The sequence below is a fragment of the Petromyzon marinus genome, chromosome 54 (genome assembly GCF_048934315.1).
Source record: "Petromyzon marinus isolate PM22_M1 ecotype Great Lakes invasive population chromosome 54, UKy_Petmar_22M1.pri1.0, whole genome shotgun sequence".
Classification (NCBI taxonomy): Eukaryota; Metazoa; Chordata; class Hyperoartia; order Petromyzontiformes; family Petromyzontidae; genus Petromyzon; species Petromyzon marinus.
In genome coordinates this window covers 5,742,919-5,763,459 of record NC_133720.1, presented here as the reverse complement: position 1 = coordinate 5,763,459, position 20,541 = coordinate 5,742,919, and the positions used below count along the sequence as shown (strand labels likewise).

Below are 20,541 nucleotides of genomic sequence, written 5' to 3'. Positions count from 1 at the left end.
CGGGGCTTGGTGAGTGCTGGGATAGCGCGGGCACCACGCACGACGTGCAGTGCGGGCTCCCACAAGGGGCAGTGGGAGAGTGTCAGCCCAGGGGCAGGGTTGTTCCGGGCCATGGCACTCTGGTTGACCCCGTAGACACGTGATCCGGAGTGTCCACAGAGAGGGCTCCAGTTGGGGGGGCTAGGGGGTGATCACGTGTCCGGGGAGAGCTCTCGAGAGGGAGCTAGAACGCTCGAGAAGGTGGGCAGGGCCGAGGGCGGAGCCAGCCTCGACCCAGGGGGATATAAGGTGGGTCCCTGAGAGGGACCGGGGTCTCTTAATTCTACAAGCTGGAAGCTCTACGTCCTACGAGGCATCAACACGTGGCCGGGGACCCGAGCGAGGGTCCGACCCTTCGTAGCTGTAACTCCTACGTATAGTGTAGTTAGCTGGGTGGTCACCACCCTAGGCTGTATCTGGCAAAGAGGCAGTTACCCCTTTGTATATACGTGTTACAATAAATGTGTTGCCTCTAAAGAATACGTCTGGGACTCAGTTGGACTCACTACAAGCACATAGGACACCACGTACAACCAGCGGCAACAACAAAAAAAACAACTGCAAGAACAACAATCCAGGAGGCTGAAGTCTTACGTGGCACCTTTTTTTATTAATATTACATTAAAAAAGTGACAAAATATCATGTGACAAAAATGTTTATTATATAGACCATTGAGATAAGAATTAAGATATTGCTGTTACTTGACGACTGCAGGCCGCTCTTTGCGAGCCCGCCGCACGCACACACGCACGCACGTACGCCACAAACGATACGGGGAGGCACATTTATAATGGCGCCGCGCGGCTCCGGAAGCATTCACCACCACTGTGCCACCGCGGTGCCACCTTCAAGGCGGCGTCTTGATACGGCGTCGCGCCAATGCAGGTGCGCGTCCGTCGATCCGTCCGCCTGTCCGTCCGTCAACCGTCGGGTCCGCCAGCCGGGCCGAAACGGTCGCGGCAAAGGTGAAGACGCGAAGGTCGGGCCCTGGGCCTGCGTAGGGCCGAGCGTCGTGCCACTTAAGGGCAGCGACGGAACAACAAAAAAAACGAAACTGGGTTTCTCCGGGAAACGTTTTTTTTTGTTCCCCTAGCGCCCGTGCAGCGGCACGGAAGCCGTGGCAAGCGCAGGCAGTCGCAGAAATGTGCCGCTCGCGTGCCACCTTCTCGCACCGACGAGATAACCGAACGCTCCTTCCCAGGGATTAATTTCAGCCAGGTCTGGTCCAGGTTCTGTTGGGAGTACCCCAGAGAAAAATATTTATGTGCGCGACACACACACACAAACAAAAACGCACATCCAGGAACCCATTGCTACGGCTGCTCTTACTACTACTGTAGTCACGTGCCGCCTGCTGCAGTGAGCCTACCAGCGACCTGGGAAATATTCTGCGTCAAATTAAGCCCCTGGGCACACCACATCCAGTATACCTCTCGCTACGGGCTCTGGTCACTACGGTGGAAAATTCAAACCCTGCCCGTTGTTCGCATAGGCACTGAATCCACCGATAAAAATGTCGCGCAGAGCGATGTGTGGGCGGGGGCGAGATGTCATTTTAATTACACAGAAAAATAACTCGTCAAGGTTTGCCCAGCGTCTGGGAAAAGCCGGATACAAGGGGTGAGGATTTCACATCGCAAAGTTAACGGCCGGCAAATCGCAAGGTTCGCCCCAGCCCCCGCTCGGTTGGCGAAAATGAAATCGGAAATTTCCCCCACCCCCCCCCCCACCACAAAGATCAGAACAAGAGACGGAATCCTTCCTCCACGCGGCACCGTCTCCGCAGAGCCACGCGGCAGGCGGGGAAGCATTAGAAGGCCCTGCCTGTACCACAGCTCCCGGCACTCCATCCAGTCGAGACCTGCAACAGGGCACGTCGATAGCGGCTACCGACATCGGGAATGCCGGGCCAACCGAAACACCTCCACCAGCACGCCGCCGCCGTCGCCACCGTCGCCGTGGTATCGTGCAGGGGCGACGCGGCGTGCACCCAGTGCGGGTTTATGCCATACGGCTGTGAAGCGTGGTTGTTTCCCGGCCGTTTCCCACCGTACACACCGCCACGGCACCCCGGTGGCACGCGCCGCCGGACCTGTCTCACTGTGCGCGCGGCGCGTCTCACGCGGTGGGGGGGGGGGGCCGGTTGAATATTTATAGAAAGGAGAATTAGTACTTGGGTCATTTATTTAACACACAAGACAAAGATACCCCCCCGTATAGCCTTAATCAGACTGTTGGGGCAAGTGCTGTTGGCGAGCACTTATGAAGGCCGGCACGGCACACGAGGGGGGTGGGTGGCCATCACCGCGCTCGGCCGCTTTTGTCTCCCCAGTAGCGATGTGGTTTGCACACCGCACCAGGTACTCATTTGAGGCTGAGTAGACCTAGGGGAGGCCCAGGACCGGTTCAGATACTCGTCACTGGTGTTGGCCGTGAGCGGGAATCGAACTCGGGCCGCCGGGTTCGTAGAGCGGCGCGCTTACCGCTACGATACCACTCCACGCACGCACGCGCACACACGACCATTCGGCCTTAGCGTACAATATTATAGATAGGAGCCGGCGAATGGTTCATACGGTGGGGAGGGGGGTTCAACCTCTCGCCCCGAGACACAGTCTCTCCCATTCATAGCTCAGTATGACGTATAGGTCATGTGAGGCCGAAAAAAAGGGCCCGTTCCAACATCCACCGATTATTTTAAATATACAAGTGTTATTAAGAAATATCTCCACGCGGGTACAAAGTGGTATATGTATTACATAAATAGGTTATGCAAAATAGTGCACTCTTAATGTAATATTTGCTAAATACATAACTTGCCTCTCCGTGTGCTTAGCAGGCCTCCCTCCTTGGCTGCATCGCCAGCATTAAACTCCTCCTACTGCTGTTCCCTCCCCAGCAACCACCACCACCACCACAACAAAGACAAAGATCCCCCGTATAGCCTTTTAACAGATTGTTGGGACAAGTGCTGTTAGCGAGCACCTCTGAAGGCCGGAACGGTACACGAGGGGGTGGGTGGCCAGCACCACGCCCGGCCGCCTTTGTCTCCCCAGTGGCGATGTTTACACATTGCACCAGGTACTCAATTGAGGCTGAGCCGACCTAGGGGAGGCTCACGACCGGCACAGATAATTGTTACTGGCATTGGCCGTGAGCGAGACTCGAACTCGGGTCGTCGGGTTCATGGCGCGGCGCGCTAACCGCTACGCTACTGCTCCCCCTCGCATCACAAACGCACAAACACGTACACACACACCACCCAGCATGCCACAGGCCCCATTCACAAAAAAACGCTTCCCACCGTTGGCATGGTACATTACGGTGAAGTTTGGCAAACGCGCCACATCGACCGGAAAACCACTGCCAGCCGGCCCGCACATACAAACTCCGAGAGCCACGAATCGCTTCGGCCCCGAACGTGCCTCAGTTGAGGCTTGAGCCACTTCACAGTTGCTTTCGAAGACGCACAAACGGCCAAGCCACAGCTTGGCACAACCTCAGCGCAAGGAAATCCTGGGCACGGCTGGGGCCGTGCTCGGAGCTGGCTCGAGCGAGGCGTGGCCCTGTGCCGGCTCGCCGAGCCAGAGCCGAGCTGAAGGGGGCGAGCCGTGAGTAAGGCCTACAATTGCCTTGGTTGGGGCGTGGGAGCGCGTGTCGTTCTTTTTGCCGACACCCCTGGTCCACAGGCGGGTGGGATAGCCGGGTCCACAAGCCCTCGCGGAGAGGTGGGGGGGGGAGAGAACGCGTGGTGGTGGCGGTGGTGGCGGCGGTGACGCTGTCGAGCCGTGCGGTACAATGCAAAGGGCCCCACGCGGCCAATGGGTGGCTCCCCAAATCACCGAACTGCGACTTTGGGACACCGGCTGCTCGGCAACCGAAGCGCCATCACGTGCTCAGCCGGGGCAAGGGCGATGTGGTATAGGGGCACACAATAGTGGGCGGCTCTCTTCAGCCTCCCCTCACTTACCCCTTTCCCCACTGGAACACTTAAGTTGTGCCAGTGGGGGCTTGCCACTGGCGTGATAAGAAATAATGGAATTACTGACGAGGCCAACGAGAAGAAAGGTGGGCGCAGACAGCACATGTCCCAAGAGAGAGGTTAAGCTTGATAAATAATGAAGATGTACGGGGGGGAGGGGGGGGTGTGTGGAAGAAGGAAAGAGAGGGGAAGAGAGGAGAGAGGAAGGAGAGGGGAAGGAGAGGGAAGGAGAGAGGAGGAGAGGAAAGAGAGTGGAAGAGAGGGGAAAGAGGAAGGAGAGGGATCATCAGTTGGCAGGAGACGAAGCGAGGCGGTTGGGGACGGGGGTCTCTCCGCGGGGGACGAAGACGAGAGGTCGAGACCGTCCGTTGTCCGTCGTCAACAGTCGGTTCACAGAAGACGCGTTTTGGCGAACCGGGACGCAAGCAAACCGTGAGAAAAATCCGAATCTGGCTCGCGGCGGGGGGGAGGTGGGTGTCAAGCAGAAGGGGGGGGGGGTCAAGCAGCCTGGGGTTGACGGGTTCCCGTTGTTAACGTCGCGTGGCTCCGACTTGTTAAGCTTTGTGCGACGGCGGCGGCGGCGGCAGCAGCAGTGTGGCTCAGGTTCTGCAGTGGTGGGGGGGGTTTAAAAAAAACAACGAAGTTTTCTGGAGCTACGAATCGGCCGAAAATCTCGGCAGGGCGCCAGAGTGGCTCAGTTTGTAGTGGGGGAGAAAAAAGGGGGTTGTGAATGACAAGCCGGGAGAAGCGTCACCCCCCCCCTCCACACACACACATGGGGGGGGGGGGGGAGTGTGGGAGGGGGGCACCAGACACAACAACCGCCATTCACCACTAAGTGGGGGTGACATCACCAAGACGCTTGTGCCAGGCTATGTGCACGTTGAGACCACGTAAAGTGTCGAACGCCCGCTGGCAGGTCACGGGGCAGACCCAGGTGCCACGGGTCGACTGAGACGACTGGCTGATGCACCACCTGTGCCCCCTACTGTGCCAACTTGCTGTGCTTTAGCCACCCGGCGCTCCGCTCGTTGTTCTGAGCGTCGCTCCTCCGCCCTCCGCTGTTTTTGGAGGGCGACTGCCTCCAACTGCCCAGTAGCGTCCTTCACGAGCCTCCTCCACTGAGGCCGATCTTGACACCCCTGGTACCAGTCAACGGCAAGTCCACTCCTGTACCACATCACTCCATCTCTTCTCTAGTCAGTGCCGCGCCCGTTTAGCCCCCTCTATCCGGCCGAACAAAAGCTGTTTAGGCATGTGGTGGCTGGGCAAGCGGGCTACATGACCAAGCCTTGCCTGCCGGAGGAGCTCACCGATGGGACTTTGTCCACATCTTTCAATGACTTGTGAGCTACTCACACAATCCAGCCTGGTTACACCCAGGGTGGATCGTAGGCAAGCCAGCCTAAATGTTTCTATCTGGCAAAGATGTTCCATTAGGGGGGTCCACGTTTCGCAAGCGTAAAGGGAATGAATTACCATGGCCGAGAAGACATGAAGCATTGTGCGGAGCGACAGACCTGGTAGCTTCCACACAGCGTTACGCAACCGATGAAAAGATATTGCCGCTCGACTGATTCGGAGTGAGACCTCTGCTGCTAAACCGAAGCCGGTCATGAGCGGACTGCCCAGGTATGGGAAACTCTTCACTCTCTCCACAACTGCCCCATCACCGATTTGGGAGTTGTGGGAGTGGAGTGTCCAATGGTACAAAATACCCAGGCAGGTGCTTAGTTTTCGTGGGGCTGGTGTTAAGGCCCCACCTCTTAGTGGCACGCTCCAGTTTGAGCAGCAGCGTCTCCAATTCCTCCTCTGAGTGAGCAGTAATTACCAGATCGGCATACATAACGTGGTTGACCAATAGGGAGCCATCCCTTGACCGCACCCCCGCATCGATTAGCCTCCCATTATATCTGTACCAAATGGAGATTCCCCCGGTACAGCTATTGAAGGCTTCACGAACTACGTGGTCAAAATAGATGTTAAATAATGTGCGAGCCAGAGGACATCCCTGACGCACCCCAATGTGTACCGGGAATGGCTCTGACTCCCGGCCACGTAGTTTTACCCGGGCCCGCTCACCATCATGAAGGTCCTGAATGATATTGAGCAGGGGGTCAGGGACTCCAAAAGCAAGAAGAACAACCCAGAGCCCAGGCCTCCTGATGGTATCATAGGCCTTGACCAGGTCAATAAAGCAGAGATGTAGGTTTTGTTGGAATTCCCTACACCTCTGCTGTAGCAGACGGACAGAAAATATGGCATCTGTGCAGGACCGCCCTTTCCGGAAACCACATTGGGGCTCTGCAAGCTCTCCTCAGCGTGCCTAGCAAGGCGATGCTGAATAATCATTGCCAGGACCTTTCCCGGCACACTGAGGAGTGAGATGCCCCTGTAGTTGTTATAATCCTGCGGAACCCGTCCAGTGGTCCAGTCTGTGCACAAACGCCACCCTCCCTCAGCATTTTGCTTGGGAGATCATCTCTGCCCGGTGCCTTTCCTGGTCTCAGACTCTGGATCTCCTTCAGTATTTGCTCAACAGATGGCACCTTAGCCAGCCACTCACTGGGGGTGACTTCTTCCAATATTTGAGGCACCGCAGCCTCAGCAGGGTCATCCCCACTTTGTGCCACGCTGTTTTCCTGGCTGAGGGATTTCCCCTCCCCCAGGCCCTCACAGAAATGCTCAGAAAATCTGAAAACCTGTTCCTGGGGGTCGGAGATTGGATCACCGTTGTTTCCCCTAATGATAGTAATAATAGGTGTGGCGCTGCAGGTTACTTTTTTGATGGAGTTAAATCGGGATTTGTGACCGCGGGCCACTGAGGCAGATTCCGTCTCCTCAGCAACCAGCGACCACCACCCATCCTTGCAGCGCCTCACAGCTCTCCGAACCTCCGAGCGAAGGCTGCGGTAAGCCTCCTCATGACCCCACGCACACACAAAGACAGCCTGTTGGGGCAAGTGCTGTTAGCGAGCACCTATGAAGGCCGGCACGGCACACGAGGTGGGTGGGTGGCCAGCACCACGCCCGGCCGCCTTTTTCTCCCCAGTGGCAATGTTCACTACACACCGCACCAGGTACTCATTTGAGGCAGCCTCGACCTAGGGGAAGAGGCCTGGGGCCGGTTCAGATAATCGTCACTGGTGTTGGCCGTGAGCGGAAATCGAACTCGGGGTCGGCGGGTTCATAGTGCAGCGCGCTAACCGCTACACTACCGCTCCCCCATATACACAAAAGACACACAACACGCAGTAAACCACACGCACCCTTACGCACACGCACACACGCATAATCGAGTCCGCACAACTCGGTGACCAATGCATTTCGCATTGTTCTCTGGGTCTCACGACACTACACAATACGGTATTCGTATTGTGCTACACGATATGCGAGGGGTTATTTGACCGTACTTCACTACGCGGCCTAGTGCGCGCTCATCCAACAGTGGATTGACAAGGAGTGCTACACGTGCACGCTCCATGTGCGCTGTATAGTGTGATACACGTTGTATACCTTTAAAAGGAGGGAGGCTCAGGTATCTCCAATTTGGACGGGCGGTGGGGGGCGGATGAGACTTTGTCAAGGTGCAGCCGTGATGGCGGAAGGGCCTCCACTTAACCCATTCACGTTCCGAGACGTCCTGCAAGTTGCAGGCTGTGGGTGTGTCCCGTCCACCGCCGAATCTTGGGACGGCGCAAGCGGCTCGGCGTTCATATCATTTTAGAGAGGCGTCGTAAGTAGCAGCGCCGCCATTTTTAAAGACAACGTTGCTCACCGCAGAGAACCGTAGCGACACGACCGCCGCAACTCTACGATAGCCGGCGCCAAAAACTTTGCCACAAGCGCTCCCCCCGTGGCCTTGTGGGAGCCTCGGAAGCGGTTCCGCTCCGATGACGCACGTGCGCGTGCACATCACCGGCGTACACGTCGCCGGCAACGGAACCGCAAGCTGACGGGAGCACGCGTACGTCATCGCAACGGGAAGGGCTTAAGGGGAACTCGAGAGAGAGCGCCGCCCAGAGGGTACATATGGCCTCCTCTTCCAGGCTGCCCGAGCATCGTCAAAACTGTGGGCACGCTCGCGAAAGGGCACCGCGCACGCCACGCGCTCAGGCGATTTCCTTTCCCCGCCGAACACTCGGCCAAGCGTCCATCATCGCAAAAGGCCCCCCCCCCCCCCCCCAGAGGGACCCCACGCATCCGATATCAGATTCTCTGTAAAAAACAAGTCCGATGTAAACTCTTATATACGCTTATATACACATTATACGCGTAAAAGCGGGAAGGGGGGAGGAGGTGGGGGGGGAAGGGGCGAACTAATGGGAAAAATACAAGTGCCCCCCCCCCAAACCAATCCCACTCTGACCCCCCAGCGATTCATTTTCTCTTAAAATATATTCTTCAAAAAAAGGGATGTGTGCAGAACGAGACAGCATTTTCATCACTTTCTCACGTGGAAGGTTTAACGATGGCTTAAGTATTCTTTTGTTTTATTCACCCCTTCGCAAATATCTACTTATTTATATATCAATAAAGTGCAAGTAGCCGACGGCATGGAGCATGGCCCCTTGACCAGCCGCCGCCGCCACCACCACCAACTCCACCACCACCAACTTCACCACAACCACCAGCACCTTCACCACAACCACCAGTACCTTCACCACAACCACCGTCACCATCTACACCACCACCACCATCACCATTGCCATCTCACCACCATATCCATCACCACCATCTCCACCAGCACACAATTCACCACCACTGCCGCCGCACATCACCACTTCTGCCTCCACAACCACCACTTCAAGCAACAGCCACAACCACCACATCAGACACAACCACTTTCCTCTGCCACCACCACCACCACCTCCGGACAACAACCACCACCACCACAACTCGGGGGAACAGTTAAGAGCCCCCACAGGGCTGCGCCACCCTTCCGCCGTCATCTTCATGACTACACGAGTGCTAAACCGTGGGCTACAGACTCTTTACCACACCCGAGGTCAATTATAATTCACAACAGCAGCATCGTCAGCTCACATCGTGACAATTGGAGACTGCGATTCAGTGTGGGGAGTGTCGCAGATATCCATCGCTGTACCCTACTTCCATGCTCCCCCGCCTTCACCAGCTCGCACAAACCGGCGTGGTGAGGGGTGGTGAAATAACCGCCCCCCTCCGACCACCCCGAGACCCGCACGGCGTTGGGAGTCCCCTCATTCAGCAGTGGATCAACGAGAGGGCTGCACGCGCGTTAAATGCAAATACGACAACTCGTTATTCAAAAACGCCCCATCAACGCGCATCGCTACCCGTTTCAATGTGCTGCCCCAGTAGCAGCTGTCTCCCACCCCCCCCCTCGCCACACACGAATCCCAGGTCTGCCGCCGTAACGGAAGCGCCCACTCGGACGTGCGTACTCCACCGCACGTGGTACACGCGTGTGGTGCACACGCGTACCACGTGCGTACTCCACCGCACGTGGTGCACACGCTAGTGGTACGCGCACGTGGTACACGCTCGCTCGTGCTCTCCAGCAGTCAAGGGCATCCAGGGCGTGGGGTTTGGATGACCAAACTTTCACGTGCGCACACCTGAATGTGCACGCGCGTGTACACCTGAATGTGCACGCGTGTGCACGCGCGCACACACACGGTCGGGTGTGTCCGCGTCGGTGACACATTCAACATCTCTGCAGCCAGCAGACACGCGCACGCACCCAAATCGTCCACTATATACCTCCTCTCGGTTACGGCCGTGGCCACAACTGGTCGCGTGCCACCCACGCCAGTCTAGCAGCTGTGCGGGAAAACGTTCGGTGAGAAATTACGCACCTGGTCGCGAAACTGTGCTTACCCGTGCCGAGTCGATCGAGGAAACAGTCATGTGGTCGTGCGCCTCGATTGGACATCAAATACATGTTGACACTGAGGAGGAACTCAGGGCGGCAGGTGCCACTACGCGATGCAGGGAGGTGTCACTGTGTTATACCAGGGAGGTGTCACTGTGTTATACCAGGGAGGTGTCACTGTGTTATACCAGGGAGGTGTCACTGTGTTATACCAGGGAGGTGTCACTGTGTTATACCAGGGAGGTGTCACTGTGTTATACCAGGGAGGTGTCACTGTGTTATACCAGGGAGGTGTCACTGTGTTATACCGGGGAGGTGTCACTGTGTTATACCGGGGAGGTGTCACTGTGTTATACCAGGGAGGTGTCACTGTGTTATACCAGGGAGGTGTCACTGTTATACCAGGGAGGTGTCACTGTGTTATACCAGGGAGGTGTCACTGTGTTATACCAGGGAGGTGTGACTGTGTTATACCAGGGAGGTGTCACTGTGTTATACCAGGGAGGTGTCACTGTGTTATACCAGGGAGGTGTCACTGTGTTATACCAGGGAGGTGTCACTGTGTTATACCAGGGAGGTGTCACTGTGTTATACCAGGGAGGTGTCACTGTGTTATACCAGGGAGGTGTCACTGTGTTATACCAGGGAGGTGTCACTGTGTTATACCAGGGAGGTGTCACTGTGTTATACCGGGGAGGTGTCACTGTGTTATACCAGGGAGGTAGGTGGTACGGGTGGCCCCGCAGGGTTTTGACGGAGCGTGCCCACGGACATCACTGCTGTCCCAGCACACGAGGGCACGAGCACACCTTCGCCACAACTCACCGGTTGCCAGACTCACCAGCGCGTACCACACTCACCAGTCCCACATACACTCGCTACCACCGGTGCCACGGTGCCCACCACGTGCCACAGTCGCCACCACGTTGCCATCCACCACCACCACCACCACCACGAGAAGCCACGGCTCCCCACCACCACCGGTGCCACGCTACGGGAGAAGACGCGGTAAGGCAAGACGCCGAGACAGCCGCCTGTGCCGGCAAACACAGCGGTGTGCGCGTTCTCGTATAAACGTCAACGATTGCTTTAAATTACTCGCAAGCCTGTCCCGCCAACGGTCGTGGTCTCGACAAAAACGCGGGACACGCTCCGTGCGTGTGTGTGTATATTAAAAAAAATAAAACTTTACTTCACTCCCAAAAAAAAATAACCCCTCGGCAAATCGCATCGGTGCTGGCGAGGAAACCCCCCCCCCCCGCGGAGGCGATGTCACGGGGAACGACGAAGAACACTAGCCGGGCTTCGCTCCGCCGTGCCGACGCCTCGTCGCGGTGAGGGGAGAGGTTTGGGGGAACGCCGCGGCCGGCACGGACCCGGTGTGCACCGCATCGTGACTCATCTCGCAAAATAAAAAAAATCAGTCAATACCTCCTTCGCCTCGAAACCCATCCAACCCCGGCGGCGGAGCTGTCACTTGGTCGGTGTACGGCCCAAGGTGGCTTTACATGGCCAATCGGCAGCGAGTTGTGCGACAACCATCGGGAACGAGTGGGGGTTACCAAATTACGGTGGCTAAGAGATGTTAACTACACCGCCCGGTATACAGGAGGTCGTGGGTTTGATCCCGACCCTGACGCCTGCAGTATACTTGGAGTTTGTGCGTCTCTCTCCCCGTGGTCTGTGTATTTTTTTCCGGATCCTCCAGTTTTTTTCCTGAACATTTTAAATCAACGTGCGTTCAGAGTACTTGGCTGCTATAAATTCCCAAGTGGTGACAGGCCACCTCTCTGAGCTATCATTTGTGGCCAGGTCGCTTCTGAAAAAGAGCTACATAGCTAATTGGGTCACCCCACCAATTTCATAAAGCTGCACCCTCCAACATTACAATTAACGGTCATGTAATCAGTCCGGCACAAGAAGTCACAAATCTCGGGGTCATCATTGTCCTTCAAGGCTCATATTAAAAAGATCACAAAGACTTAATTTTTCCATCTGGCGAAATATCTCCCGTAACCGATCCCTACTCTCTACCTGGTCCATCTCATCTCGCATAGACTACTGTGGATGTATTACTTACTCCCCGGCGTGGCTAAGAAGGTGCCAATCAATTTTCAGGATGTTCAAAATGCGATTTCTAGAGTGTTAACCAGAACGCCTCCTTTACATCGTATTACGCCCGTGTTTGCCTCCCTGCACTGGCTTACAGTTTCACAAAGAACGCAGTTTAAAACCCTATTGTTAATTTAACAAAGCAGTGAACCATCTTGCCCCAGCCTACATCACTGACATGCTGCACCCATGTGTCCCCCCCTCAAGGTCCCTAAGATCTGGGCATGACGCAGATTTTCTCTCTGTATTCCCAGGGCGAGGCCTCGGTCTATGGGTAACAGAGATTTTCCCCGTTTAGCCTCCAGGCTATGGAACGCTCTTCCACGAGATATCAGATGGATCTCTTGAGTCCGTGGACATTTTTTTAAATGAGTCTTAAAACCAATTAATATACGCATCCACCTATTCATGTTTAAGTTAATTTATTAAATGGATTTAAAGAATTAATAATATATTTATTATTTCCCACCGAGTGCCTGCCGCTGCTGTGTTCTGTACAGCGCTTGCGATCCTTGATGAAAAGTGCAAAATAAGTGTAATTATTATTATTATTCATAATACAGGTTTTTTGGGTTAGATCGCAAAAATGTATAAATGTGTCGTTAAACCCGCCACCACTTTACTCTTTCCTCCCGCCTGCTCTGATGAGTCCGGGGTGTGCCTGATCCTGTCGATGCCCCTGGTAATGCCGTCCGGAACGTCAGGATGTTGCAATGCACGAAGTGAGGGAGGATGTGGAATAGAAAAATTTTACCTACGAAAAAATAACTACATTTTTTTTTTATTTTACCGGGTAAGGCCCACTGAGCTGTGTAGCTCATTTTCAGACGCGACCTGGCCACCACAAATGACAGCCCCTGCGAAGGGACTTATCACATGGAAATTTCTAGCGTCGAAATACTCCCGAAAGTGAAATGTTGATTCTAAATGAGGGGGGGAAAACAAAAAACCCGAGGACCTGGAGAAGAATCCACGCAACCACGGGGAGAACGCGCAAACTCCAAATTTCGAAGCGTCAGGGTCGGGCTCGAACCCACGACCTCCTGCATACCAGGCGAGGTATTTAACATCTCACCACAGTGGCATAATTGGCCTACGCTGCGACGCAAGTCTGACGCACCCCACCGCAAGCGCCCTTGCTGACCGTATGTGCAGTACCCGTCGATAACTGCCGTGTGGACAGAGACGAGAGGGGGGGGGGATATAAGAAATGTGCTTCATTGCGACGTCTGGATTGCAAGTCCAGTGTGCTGCCCATTACAAAAAGGCAGGATCTCTGCGGCTGTATGCTAATCAGTAATTACACTAGGATGTATTAAGGAGATGCTCACGTCACCGGCGGTTACAAAACCTGAGACAGAGCTCATCGCCAACTGAAACTGGAGCCACAGAACACCTTGACCCTTTTGCTGGTCGAGTGCACGCCACACCACAGCATACGCTCTTCACCGCACCACACACACCAACCCCAATGCACCACCCGCACCACACACGCCACCTAAACCATGCCACGTCGCACCGAGCTGGGACCGCGCTCACCGACGTCCGTCCCTAGCAGCCGGGGGGGGCGCCGGCCGCGCCATCGCGCGTCTCGCCCGGCACCGCGCGCCACCACCGCCCGTTGCGGCCTACGAGCCAGTGTTGGATCGGCCCTCGATGGAGACCTTGAGCTGGTGCGGGATGAACGCGGGGGGAGGGCGCGGCGAGGAGGAAGGGGAGGAGGGCGGCGCCGCGTCCGATGGGGCCGGCGCCGGCTCGCGAACGTCGGGCGCCGACCAGCGCCGCTTGCGCGACGGCCGTGCCGGAGGGCCCCCGCCGCCCCACCACTCGCAATCCCTCCCGGCGAGTCCCTCCCTTTCTCCTCCTCGGTCGTCCGCCGCGCCGGCGGCCGGCGAGGCGCCACCTTCCCTCCTCCACCACGTCCGACCGCCGGCGGCCGAGACCGCCCCTGTGGCCGGAGTGGGCGCGGCGCGGTTCCTGCCGCCGGCGTCCGGCGCGACCGGGCCGCCGCGCGTCCTCCACGCCGCCGACGGCTCCTCGGCGCCGCCGTCGCCGTGGCCCGACGGCTCGGAGCGCAGCGCCAGCGACACGCACACGTCGCCGACGCGCAGGCGTGAGCAGCGCAGCCCCGCGGCGCGTTCGGTGCGCTCCGGCTCGCACGACGCCCAGCCCCGGCCGAACACGAAGAAGGGGTGCTCCACGCTCACCTGCACCGTCACCTGCACCACGGAGACAAACAACGGGCGATTGAGGGCGTCCACTTCGCCCGGCTGGCAGAGGCCGCGACGGGCGTCACTCGACGGGTGTCACATGACGGGCGTCACTCGACAGGTGTCACTCGACGGGTGTCACATGACGGGCGTCACGCGACGGGTGTCACATGACGGGCGTCACTCGACAGGTGTCACTCGACGGGTGTCACATGACGGGCGTCAGGCGACGGGTGTCACATGACGGGCGTCACTCGACAGGTGTCACTCGACGGGTGTCACATGACGGGCGTCACGCGACGGGTGTCACATGACGGGCGTCACTCGACAGGTGTCACTCGACGGGTGTCACGCGGCGGGCGTCACGCGACGGGTGTCACATGACGGGCGTCACTCGACAGGTGTCACTCGACAGGTGTCACTCGACGGGTGTCACGCGACGGGTGTCACATGACGAGTGTCACATGACGGGCGTCACTCGACGAGTGTCACATGACGGGCGTCACTCGACGAGTGTCACATGACGGGTGTCACATGACGGGTGTCACGCGACGAGTGTCACATGACGGGTGTCACATGACAGGCGTCACTCGACGGGTGTCACATGACGGGTGTCACATGACGGGCGTCACTCGACGGGTGTCACATGACGGGCGACGCTGTGGGGCGTCTCGTCGGCACGCGAGCTGGGAACGAAACGCGACCCCCGATTCACAGTGGACGTTAAATACCCGGCCACGTCGGTTGAAGCAAACTGGGCTGTCCGTCGGTAAACTCACTTCTTGAGAACTGCTTTTGATATTGATTTTGAAGACGACCGTTTGAGTTATGGTCGAAACGTCGTGAAAATTTTTTATAGTTTTTATATATATTTTATTATTTTGTTGTTTCCCTTCAACGTGACTTTACCGAAAAAACTAAGAATATGTACTGCTTTTGATGTTTAGTTTGTTGTCCTTCCCCCAGCACCTCCAATCAGTACGGTTGGCTACGTACGGTGCGAAATAAGTTTAACATAGACACATACCGCGTCGTGGTCCACTTCTTGTCTTTACAAAGCACCAATTTAATCATTAATCCATATTTATTCACAATGTGAATAAAAATTTGTTGACTGAAATGATAGTATTTGAAATAAGCACAACCTGACTATTTTACAAAACAGAAGATAGGGTTATGAGGGTGGCCGAGCGAAGATGAGTCTTTGGACTCTTTAAATTGTTAAGTTATCATTATTTTTTTTATCTTATAGCATCGTCAACCCTAGAGATTAGCAACACAGCGCGACTAGCTGAGGACAGAGAGTGCAGAGAGGCGCTACACGTCTTGCAAATGAGACTGTCCTGGCCTCTTGAGTTCTCACCTTGCCAATCAAAATTAATTAAACTATTCACGAAAAAAACCCATCTTTTTTTTTATTTCACCAGGTAGGGGCCCACCGAGCTCAGAAGCGACCTGGCCACAAATGATAGCTCCACGAAGTGGCTCACCACCATCATCATCATCATCACGTGGAAATTTATAGCAGCCAGGGTCGGGATTGAACCCACGCCCCCGCCGAGAGAGTCAAAATCTTGCCGCTCCTCCGGATTGCGGACGGCACACGAAACCGACGGCGCATCACCTGCAGGCGCTGGGGCCCCACGGAGAAGTGCAGCAAGTTGCATCGGGGCTGCGCGGCGGGCTGGATGGCCGCCAGCGTGCTCGAGTCGACGCGCAGCTCCCCGCTCGCCTCGGCGCTGCACACAAAGTCCTCCGTGCGCAGCTCTTCCACGCGCTTGAGCCCCCCGCCCGCGAGCGCGATCACCGAGCCACGCGTAAAGTGCGGGGGCAGCGGCGGCGTGGGAGCGGGCGATGGCGAGGTCGCGGGCAGCGGTGGCGCCTGACCCCCCGCGTGACCGTGGTGGCGCCGGTCGGGGCCGTGCCGGCGATCGAACGCCGAGTCGGGCCTCTGCGTCGTCGGCACCCCGGCCTGGTCGTGGGCGACGGAATCCAGGGCCGCCAGCAGCGGCTGGTGCTGCCCGACGCGGCCGTGCCCGTCCTGATACCCGCCCCCGAGCTCCCTGGTGACGGCCGGCGCTCGGTCAGGCACGACGTGCAACGGTGGCCTTCCCGCCGAGGCCCTGCCGGCCGCGTACGCGTGGGCAGCGTCGTGGTGCTGCTGCCGCGGTGGCGGAGGCGCGGCCGCGGCGGCGTAGCGGGCGCCGCCGGTCCCGGTCGCGCGCCGCTCCCGCGCCGCTCCCGCGCCGTCACCGTGGCGCCAGGGCGTGGCGCGAGAGGCCGCGGGGGCGGCGGCGCCAGCGCCGTCGGGGGAGGGGTGCGGAGGCCGGCGGGGCCTCATGGCGCCGTCCGGGTCCGGGGTCGGGGAGCGGCGAGTACCAGCGTCGAGCGCCTGCAGCACGGAGCAGCGCGGGTTGCGGCCCAGGATCTGAGCAGCGCAAACACGAGCCGCCAAGTCAGCATCGACAAGTCGCTAGATGGCTTTGACGCCACACACACACAGAGAGAGAGAGAGAGGTGTGCACTGCGTGTAAAAAATCTGGCAACCTTTTCCAGCCCACCAGCTCAAGCGGCCTCAACAGGCTGCAGTCAAACATTTGCGCAAAGAAAAGTCACAAGACCTTCTAAAGCCACCGAATGCATCGCAAAACAACTGACCAAACTATCACGCAGAGTGAACCGATACGTGATCCCGCATGCAAACCTGAAACTGCTCCCACGTTTGCACAATGTCCACACGGCTCCTGCGCGGCGAGCACAGGCTGCCCAAGATTGGCACTCACCTGCAAGGTGAGCGGAGAGCGCTGCCCCCCAGCCGCCAGTTCCATGACCAACTCCGGCGAGCTCGCGTACCGCGCCGCGTCCCTCCACGCCGCCGCGCCGCCATTCGCTGCCTCCCGGTCGAGCGGCGGCGGCTCACCGCCACCACCGCCGTGCCGCTCGCCGCCGCCACCACCGCCGTGCCGCTCGCCGCCACCACCGTCGTGCCGCTCACCGCCGTGCCGCTCACCGCCGTGCCGCTCACCGCCGTGCCGCTCACCGCCGTGCCGCTCACCGCCGTGCCGCTCACCGCCACCACCGCCGTGCCGCTCACCGCCACCATGCCGCTCACCGCCGCCGCCTCCGTGGCACTCACCGCCACCCGTCGCCCGCTCATTCATTCCCAGGCGGTCGCCGCCCACCGGCGGCGAAGGGTGCGACGAGAGACCCATGCGGTACATGGCCTCCGAGTATTGCAGCGAGGCGGACACCGGCGGCGCCGCCACGCCCACCATGCCGGGCCCCGGCGACAACAGCGCCGGGTGGATGGGCATGGGGGGCATTCCCGGCGAGGGCATTCCGCGTGGTACACCGTATGCAGCTGCGGGTGAAGCCAGGAAAGAGAGCATGGCTTGGGGATTCCCATATGCCTGCCCCCCTCCATGCTGCTGCTGTTGCTGTTGTTGCTGCTGCTGCTGCAGCTGTTGATGCTGCTGCAGCTGCTGCTGCGAGCCGCCAAGTCCGGCCAGCATGGCGGAGTACGAGTCTAGCGAGCTTGTACGGGCCGTGACGAGGGAGGGGTGCAGGAAGGCCTGCGATTGGTACGCGGCGGTGGCGTAGGGCACGCCGCCAATGTACTGTATCGGCGGGTACTGCAACCCCGACGGGTACGAGACGGCGCCATGTCCCAGCGGCGAAGTGGAATAGACGGCCACCAGCGGCGCCGTCGCCGCCGCCACGTAGGTGCGGGCGGATGCCGCCCCTGGCGAGTAGTCGATGGGCGAGGGGGAGCAGCTGTAGAGGCCTGGCGGCGGATGCTTGCCGACGGAGGTGTCGCCGTAACCGTCGCCGGCGTTGGCCAGAAGCACCGGCGGCGAGTAGCCGGCGCGGCCCGACTGGCCCTGGCTCGCCGCGAGCGACTCCAGCCAAGAGAGGCCCTCGGCGGTGCGATCCGAGGACGGGTGGTCCAGCGAGGGGCGCTCGCAGGGCGAGGCGAGCATCGGCGGGCGGGGCGGCGCCGGCGGCGGCGGCGGCGGCGGCAAGCCGTGGGCGCCGCCATCGTGGGCGTCGGCGTTGTGCAGCAGCTCGCGCTTCTTGGGCGGAAGGCAGGACTCGCTGGCGCGATCTCCTCCCGACGACCTCATCTTGGCATCTTCTCAGCGCCAGCAGCACGACCGGCGCCGGGGTACAGGGGCGGCACTTGCTCTAGCTCCGCCGGTACACGTGTGTGACGCTGACGCCATACGGGAGAAAAGAAGGGCATACGGCCCCCGAACAATTGGAAATGTCAGGTGGAGGAACGGACAACAGGGCACGACCACAACAGCAAACTGCACGGCTGACGGTACAGCCTATAGCCGGACTCTCAAAGCGAAAAGGTGCGGAACTTCCTGAGCGAGTACTGGAGGAAGTGGATGTGAGACTTCGCAGCTGCTTGGAGGTGGAGCGACCGATTGATTGGGAGGCGTGAGAAGTGAGTGATCATTGGGAGGTGTGAGGTAGCGTGAGTGATGATGGGGGAGGGGGCGGGGGCTATGAGATTGAGACATAATTGGCAGGAAGGAGTAGGTGTGAGGAACGAGTGATGAAGGGAAGGTTTGCGGTGGGGTTTGTTGCTGGTGGTAATAATAATAATAATGGTGAGTGCATGGCACGGACTGAACACGGGCAGGGGGGGGGGGACACCAGGGGGAGGGGGGGAAGAACGTGGGTAGAGGGGGAAACGGGGGGGGGAGGTAAGACGGGAAACCTGGGGGGAAGGGGAATACGCGGAGAGGGGGGGGCACGGAGAGGGGGGGGCACGGAGAGGGGGGGCACGGAGAGGGGGGGGCACGGAGAGGGGGGGGCACGGAGAGGGGGGGTACGGAGAGGGGGGCACGGAGAGGGGGGGCACGGAGAGGGGGGCACGGAGAGGGGGGGCACGGAGAGGGGGGGGCACGGAGAGGGGGGGCACGGAGAGGGGGGGCACGGAGAGGGGGGGCACGGAGAGGGGGGGTACGGAGAGGGGGGCACGGAGAGGGGGGGCACGGAGAGGGGGGCACGGAGAGGGGGGGCACGGAGAGGGGGGGGCACGGAGGGGGGGCACGGAGAGGGGGGGCACGGAGAAGGGGGGGCACGGAGAGGGGGGGCCACGGAGGGGGGGCACGGAGAGGGGGGGCACGGAGAGGGGGGGCACGGAGAGGGGGGGCACGGAGAGGGGGGGCACGGAGAGGGGGGGCACGGAGAGGGGGGGGCACGGAGAGGGGGGGTACGGAGAGGGGGTGGGGGCACGGAGAGGGGGGGCCACGGAGGGGGGGGCACGGAGAGGGGGGCACGGAGAGGGGGGCACGGAGAGGGGGGCACGGAGAGGGGGGCACGGAGAGGGGGGGGTACGGAGAGGGGGGCACGGAGAGGGGGGCACGGAGAGGGGGGCACGGAGAGGGGGGGCACGGAGAGAGGGGGGGCACGGAGAGGGGGGGCACGGAGAGGGGGGGCACGGAGAGGGGGGCACGGAGAGGGGGGGCACGGAGAGGGGGGGGCACGGAGAGGGGGTGGGGGCACGGAGAGGGGGGCACGGAGGGGACGACTGGGAGGGGGCCACATGAAGAGGAGAAACACAGCATGGGGATGGCAAACACCGGTGGGCGTGGGGGGCATAGGGAGGGGGGGCACTGGGAAAGGAGCCATCCATTGAGTCCGTACGCAAATGCGTAGCTTGCGTATGGGGGGGGGGTGAAGCCTCGATAATAATTTGTCTACTTTGGCCTTCAAATGAGTTAGATAGTTCGGCGGGGGACTGTCTGTACTGGGGAGGGGGAACACAGGGAGGGGGAGACGGGGGAGAGGGGACATTGGGGAAGGGGGAACACGGTTCAAGGGGAACATGGGTCCCGTTCTCACCATCCGCTCCGTCTCCGTCTCCCGCGAAAAACGCGGGCCCAGCGAAGCGCGGTTGCAGGCGACCGCGTCGTGAGGACCGTGACAGGGTTGCAAACAACGTGATGGCAGTGATGATGTGGATGCAATGATGATGATGTAGTGGTATCGGTGATGAAGGGTTGGCGATGCTGGTGATGGGGTGATGGTGCTGATGAATAGTTGATTAAAATTATGAGGGGGGGGGAGGTGTGATAGTGGATGTAATGTTAATGTTGTAGATGTGATGACGATGTAGCGTTAGCAATGGTGGTGGCGATGATGATGATGTGAAGATGTTGATGGTGATGGTGTTGATGTAAAAGACGCGCAGCGACTCCTCGTTTCCGGTGCGCGGTTCCACTTCCGCCTTGGCGGTCCCATGACCCCTGACCCCCCCCATCCCCCCTCCTTCCCCCCGTCTCTTCCCCCCACCCACCCCCCACACAAAGCCCCGGATGTCAGC

General features: G+C 59.0%; 1 protein-coding gene across 1 annotated transcript; it reads right to left on the bottom strand.

Annotated features, from left to right (window-relative positions):
- Positions 1-627: 627 nt before the first annotated feature.
- Positions 628-20,473, bottom strand: LOC116954079 (uncharacterized). Its single transcript, XM_076052110.1, has 4 exons — positions 20,061-20,473; positions 16,985-18,414; positions 15,826-16,629; positions 628-14,210 (listed from the first exon to the last, which is right to left on the bottom strand). The coding sequence occupies exons 2-4, from the start codon at positions 18,323-18,325 to the stop codon at positions 13,620-13,622; spliced, it is 2,736 nt and encodes a 911-aa protein (XP_075908225.1). The 5' UTR covers positions 18,326-18,414; positions 20,061-20,473; the 3' UTR covers positions 628-13,619.
- Positions 20,474-20,541: the final 68 nt, after the last annotated feature.